At 36.2% G+C, this 7,154-nt stretch overlaps 1 protein-coding gene across 3 annotated transcripts in view; it reads right to left on the bottom strand.

Annotated features, from left to right (window-relative positions):
- Positions 1-396: 396 nt before the first annotated feature.
- The window catches only part of LOC120424983 (uncharacterized), a 60,922-nt gene continuing 54,164 nt past the window's right edge, over positions 397-7,154 (bottom strand). For all 3 annotated transcript variants that reach the window (XM_052707393.1, XM_039589351.2, XM_039589352.2), the window contains exon 8: positions 397-3,604. In XM_052707393.1, coding sequence (XP_052563353.1) covers positions 2,851-3,604 — 754 coding nt within the window. In that variant the 3' untranslated portion in view covers positions 397-2,850. The remainder of the gene's footprint in view (positions 3,605-7,154) is intronic.

The raw sequence follows: 7,154 nt of genomic DNA, 5'->3' as shown, positions 1-7,154 counted from the left end.
AAAATGAGCTAGTTTTCACTATACAAATTTAGGGACAAATATGCATCTTTAGAAAGATACTTCTGATCTGATCGATTTAGTATCTTCATAAAAGCTATCGGATAAAAATCATAACTTTTTGATTGGGACTTTAAAAAACACAATTTAACACGTATACAAAGTTTGACAGTGACAAACATTACCCCTTTCGATTTCTATCATTTTTCATATGTTAAAGTTGATCAATAGAGCCAACTTTTATTTAGTTGCGTGAAAATTTTGAGTATTTTTAAAAAAATGATGCTATATTCGAAATGTATGAAAAAATCCCAAAGCACCGATACCAATATTGAACAATACTGAAATTTTGAACATTTTCGAAAGTAAGTAGTTTTGTGATTTTTTTAGTGTGTTCAAAAAATGTTGTTATTACATTCGAAATGTATGAAAAAAATCCGATCATTTAATACCCATATCGTGAAAAAATTAAATTTTGAATGATTTTTCAAAAATACGTATTTTTGTGAGTCCCATAAGTTCTGTGCTTCAGTTAAGCACTGGGGCGTACTTATCCGAGGCAGCTGAACGAGTTAAAACCGGGGCATGACTGTATAGCATTGGACGATTTTTCAAGCCTCAGCCGTTCGCTCGTAAACAAATTTTATTAAATGTTCACCCAAGTCCATCCAATTTGCTAATTTTCGCTTTTTAAACAACGTATTTTGTGAAACTGATAATAGAAACTTGTTTGCTCACTTCCTATTGTGCTATTTATCAGCTGTAGCCAGCTGTCCAAGTGCTGAAATGGCAACAATTAGATGCTGTTCCCTTACTAGTTGTGCTGAAAATGTCATTAGACTTGATTAAAAGCAAGGGTCCTGATTGCTCAAGAAGTCGCGAGCACCAATCGAACGCGACGCAAAATTGTGCTCATGAATTCCTACAGTTTGTCACATCCACACCAATCGCTACTGAAAACTCTCTTTTTTGCTCTCCCTCCCACTCCAATCGGGTGGCTCAAAGCTTGCTCAAAGTAGTTTGCGATCGGCTTTGTTTTGATCATTGATTAAATAGTTGAAACATTTGACAGCAATTTTCACCATGCCAAAATAAAATTGAAGGCAAACTGTGGTAGTGCAGGCCAAAAGAGCGCCGCGCTGGTATTTTGTTAGATTCTCTTCTCTCTGAGCATATTTATTTGTGACTGTGGTCGACGGACAGAGTTGGAATACCCGAGCAGACGGAAATAACGTGGGAATAACATTTGTTGATATTTGAAAATACTAGGCCAATAACATTTTGTGTTATTTATAACAAGATTTGTTATTCGCCGTTATGATTTTTTTGTTATTGGATTGTTATTGTAATAACAGACTAATAACATTTTAAGTGAAAATGTTATTCCCAAGTTGTTTTTGCTTTCAATCAATATCAGACCAATAACAAATTTTGTTATGATAACATAAACTGTTATTCAACTCTTATGCTAAAATGGGTTTTGCAAGAATATTCCATAACACTTTATGTTATTTTAACAGTATTTGTTATTGAAATGGCATGAATTTGTGATTACCGTCTGTTCGGGATAGGAGTTCGTGTATTTGTAGCGCTGTGCGCAAAATTTTAATCGGCGATGAGCGATTGATTCCTGATCTTAGTAAATCCGTAACCGTCAATCAGACACTTGGTTTAAAGAGGTTTAAAGCTGGGCGAACTCCAGCCAATTGGGTTCCGAGTAAGGTGCGAAAAATTGTTAAATAAACGTCAATTTTTCATAAGTGTTATGCACATAGACTTAACGTAAAAAATAGCGCACTGTATATCATCAAAGATTGCACGACCATAAACGTTAAACAATCTGAGTTTAACAAAAATAAATTATGTGGAAAAAACGCTTAGCATTTAACACTTTAATTTCACTGGTTTTTATTTCAACACAAAATAAATAAACAAAGGATTATTTTATACAAAAGACTCAAACAAAAAAATCATAAAATTCATTAAACTTCAAATATCGCTTCTACCAGCATCTTTTTCCCCTCTCCAGCAGCTCTTCCACCCTTCCGGTACGTAATAACAATCATATTTAGGTAACAAATTTCTACTAACATTTCCTAGTAAAGTGACGATTCACCTAGCAGCGGGTAACACAACCAACATATTTGTAATATGCAGCACAGTTTCATAAAATAAAAAAAAAATAAAAACTCAGTTCTAAAAGGTTTGTTTTATTAAACGAATAAATCTACTCAACAATTTGGAAACCTAACTTTTTGTTACATCATTGCAGCCGGTCAGCAGCTGTTTCAACAGCGAACAAAACAAAAAAAACTCGTGAACAGTTGTTCACTCTCGCAAAATAAACGATGACCCATTTCTAGTGCCTCAGCAGCAGCAGTGGACACTCCTGTTTTCGTTCGATTTCAATTTACGCCGTCCCATTTGGAAAACGCGCAACGCCGGTTCCATGCAACAATGTCGCGCTCAATTAGAATGCACTTTTCAAATTTAGAGGAGTCGAAATGAAAAAAATAAAAATGGGGAGCGTGAACCAAAAAAAAAAATGCAAAACTGAAAAAGTACGGACCTTTTTTCTTTTAGAATTGGGCGTGATGGGAAAAAAGGGGAAGCAAAAATGGTCGCGCTAAAATAGAGGAGGGTTGATGGGGGAAAAGGTTAAAATAATAAAATTTAATTAAAAGCTATCTGACTTGTTTTTACACGAGCCACGAAAGCCCCAGCCGGGGAACGTCCGTCGATTCCATTGCAATTTCGGGCGTTTGAGCGGGATTTCTCTCGTGGCAAGTTTTTCTTGATTTTCTCTCTTTTTTATATAAATACCCATTTCGATTAGATCAGTATCTCACACTGTTATAAATCCGTCGAATCGGATGATTTTGGCCGCCCAACCGGCGGAGGCGGTGCCGGCACCTGAGGTCGCTTGATTTTGGCCTGATCGAAGCCACGTGGCGATTGGGGCACGTGCTGCAGACTAGTTGTTGTTGTTGTTGTTGTTGTTGTGACGTTGCCATTTGTTGCGCTCAAACTGTCCTCCACGGTCGGCGACGCCAGATCACTGCCCAGCGAACCCGTCGATTCCATCATCGCCAGCGGCGGAATCCCCTCCGGAACCGTCGTCACCGTCAAACTGGCCACCGATCCGGATTTGTCTTTTTTGTCCACGACGTCGATGATCGCCACCTGTTGCTTGTCGATGTTGTAAATCTGCGTCCGCTCCAGGTGTCCCCCACCCTCCTTGCTGACCCCACCCGTCGTCTCGCCCCGGAAGCTTTGCGCCTTCTTCAGCGAACCCGTACTGGCACTCATCGCACTCGAGCCGCCGTCACTCACCCGGGAAATCTCCGGAACGGAACCCTTGAAGCTCTGTGGTCGCAGCAGGATGGCGGGTCGCTCCGGGATGACCGGTTTTTCCCGGATGACACCGGCGGAGGTGGCGGAACCACTTTCGTCGTCGGGGGCCAGAGCCGCTGGACCACCGGTTGGGGTGGGTGTCTTGGCTACGATGATCGTGGTGCGGGGCAGGGCGACCGGTTTGACCGGAAGCGGACACGTCGGCCGGGCCGGGTGGTGCTGCTGGTGGTGGTTCTCTTTGTTTTCCTTATTGCTGAATGAGAAGAAAAAATATCGTTAATATGTTTTAAACTTTATATTTGTTTATGTAAAAAAAAAGAAGGAAGAAAGATAAAATGTAAACCGGCTAAAACATTTATTTTTTTTTGCTGCAAAAAAAAAAATCGGCGATTATCGTAAACTCTTTCCAATATTGGGTTAATTTTTTAAACTCCTTACTATTTTTCTCTTTAAGCCGATAGAATCGGTTGAAACGGCGCGGAATTATTGATTATAGAAAAATGTGGTTTTGACAGAAATCGGACCACTTAGCGTAAATTTTGAAATATTTCTCATCTTACGTCAAGTCACTTTTTAAAAAAGATGTAGAATTATAAAAGCTCAGGTTCATTTCATGGATTCAAATTCTTGCGCTACGTAACATTTTCTAAGTTAAGTGATTTTTGATAGGCCATTGCTTCCAGCTAGGCCAGGCCTACTATGAAAGGTTAACTACGAAGATGAGTCGTTGAAACACAGTGAGCTTGAGCACATTCGTTCAATAATTTTAGCATGTTTTAATTCCTTGCATTATCATAAGTCTATTATTACCCATTATACCCATTATTTCTGAGGTTAAGATTTTTTTGTTTTACCCTAAGCAAAGGGCAACGCGATTTCTTAATTTATCATGCTAATTCTTCAAGCCGAATGAGTACAGAAATTAACAGTGTGAGGAAAAAGCTACCACACATCTGGCACGCCGGGGAATCGAACCCCGCTCTTTCGCATACCGTGCGAGCGCGTACACCACTTCGCCAACGCGCCGTGCTTGCCGAGGCAAGTTCAAACTTTCAAGTGCAAATCGTCATTCTTATGTAAAATTGTCTGATCTTTACGATAAAAATATTTTCAAATTTTTAAAATCTGACCTAACATTTGAAAACGGCCAAAAATGCTTTTATAGCGGAATTGGGGTTAAATGGACCCTAGATGAGTTTTGCGGTGCAAGTGGTTATTTTTACTGGATTCCTGGGACATTTTCACATAAGTTAAATGCATTTTGGAAGGCCGCATAAAGCCTCCGCTTTAAATACAGACCGATTTTCAAGAAAAAATGTGAAAAAATGGGGAATTGGAGCAAAATGGACCCTTTGCCGTTTCGTGCGGTGGATGAAACCATCACCAATCGATTTCCCGGATTTTTTTACATAAGAAACACTATTATTCATACCAGGGAACCAGCCGCGTTCAATTAAGTCCGATTTTGGGTTCCATTCCACCCACTGTGCAATGTGATTAAAATGAAATGAGTTTTTTTTTTAATATTTCTTATATTTACTATTATTTGTATGAAATGGCCAGAAAAGCATCAAAAATGTATTTTTAAAATATCTTTTAAAAACAAGAAACGACAGCAAATAAAATTGTTCTAGTCAATGTAAAATTTCAGAAAAGTTAGAATTTCATGTTGAATAAAAAAAATATTTTCATGATTTATTAAAAAAAAATTACAAACTACCGCCAACTGAAAACTGGGAGTCTGAATAAGTATAGGAAATTTAAAAACAATTGTTTTGGTCTGTTCCTGTTTTCACCGAAATCAATAAATTTTATGCAAAATTACATTAGGGGAGATGGGGGTAAGACGGCCACCCTAAGGGAGAAGTCTAATAAAATTTACACAACAGATTATTTTGATTTCAAATTACGTACATATTGTTCTACTACTAGTCCATTATAGAAATTACATAAATTAGTTGGTCTAAAAACAAATTTTCAATACTTTTCAGCAATTTAAAAAAAAAATAATTGAAATCGTATATATATGAAATACGCGGGGTAAGACGGCCAATGCTATAAATTAACTTAATAACTTTGCTAAATCCACCCAAACACCTACATGGTTGGTTCAACAGACTTCTCTGAACATCATAACTGTTTTGGTTGAAAAAAATCAGGTTTCAATTGTGAAGAAAAATGCTGTTTAAGAAATTTCATATTTTGGCTCAGTGAATTCCATATTATTGCGACCACATTTTATGAAAAACTATTAATTTTTACTACAAAACAAACACAATTTGATACAAAAAAAAATAGTTTGTGTATTTCGATTAGAATAAGTAAATCAAAATTATGTAAACAATATTAAATTAGCGATTTTTATGAAAAGTTTGATAGGATTTCATACTATTCAATGAGTTTTGCTATATCACAGTAAAGAATGTTGTCGAAACGGTAGTTAACAGCATTTTGATTAAAATGGATAGTTTTATTGAAAATGCTTTTCCTTTATCTACAAACATGTCTTAATAGTCAAAAACCGTCAAAAATATAACCTTTATCAAATAAAATCTATAAATTACGGGTGGCCGTCTTACCCCCGGAGGAGGTTGCCGTCTTGCCCCCAAATAAATTATTATTTTAAACATTTTTTTGTAAACAGTTCATCGCATTTTTTGAACTTTTTCGAGGGACATAATCTAGGGCAAACTTTAATTTAACATGAAAAAATATTTGAAGACAGAAAAACATATTGTTACTTAACAAAAACGCCTAAGTTGTTATTCATGAAAATTACATCCAGTTTCAAGTTCAAAAATTATTTGTTTATTTTGAGCTTTTTTATATACTATTTCAAACAATATTTCTGGCAAAGGTGACTCCATATGCATTATTTAGCATGAGGAACAGTGTTGCTGAACATTTTAGTAATATTCATTAGTATACTTATTAAAACAGCGGGGTGGCCGTCTTACCCCGCCTGGCCGTCTTACCCCCCCCGCTCCCCTACATTATGCAAAAAATTTGAGCATAAATAGCTGTCTTACTTTGTTATATTTGTCCTGATTTGCCTCAGATTTGATGCAAAATAGTTAAGGGTTTGATGAAAAATAGTTAAATTTTTTATAAAAAATAATAAATATTTCTAAAAATAATATCCAGTCTTGTAAATATACATTAAATTAAACAGAACATATTTAAAGCACTAGGCATTTTGCGGATCAATAAACTGAAATTTTAACAATTTTTCCTAATAAGCCAAATTAATGCCAATACATGCCGAATACAAATTTTATGGTTAACATCCTATCGATTACTTAGTATTCCAATGATTATCTATTTTCACAACACATTCTGTATTCTAAGACCAAAATTTGTTTATTTTCGATTGCAGGAATTCCCGGGACAAAATATGAAAATTCCCGGGATTCAGGAATTCCCAAATTTGGAAAAATCCCGGGAATTGTGTCCCTGGAATTTCCGGGAAGGACGCACTGAAAACAACAAACAACCTCGCACTTTTAGACAGATTGTGTGTATTGTTTGCTTGTTTGCATTTGTTTGCAGAAACGTCAGCCTGCCTACATTTTGCTTTGTTTGCGAGACATAGTCTAATGCAGGGGTGCTCAAAGTTTTTGGATGCCGGGCCAAATTTTATGCTCAAAAGAGCTTGCGGGCCAAACGCACAAAAAAGTTTATTTAAAAAATTGACTTACATTATTTTTATTTTAAATATACATAAAAAGTATTTTAAAATTTCTGTTATTTTTTGAACATTTTCGTTATTTAAAAAATATGAATCAAAAATTTACAGTTTCCCA

Source organism: Culex pipiens, chromosome 2 (assembly GCF_016801865.2).
Source record: "Culex pipiens pallens isolate TS chromosome 2, TS_CPP_V2, whole genome shotgun sequence".
Lineage (NCBI taxonomy): Eukaryota > Metazoa > Arthropoda > Insecta > Diptera > Culicidae > Culex > Culex pipiens.
Note: the sequence above shows the minus strand (reverse complement) of the source record. Positions and strands in the feature narration are given on the sequence as shown.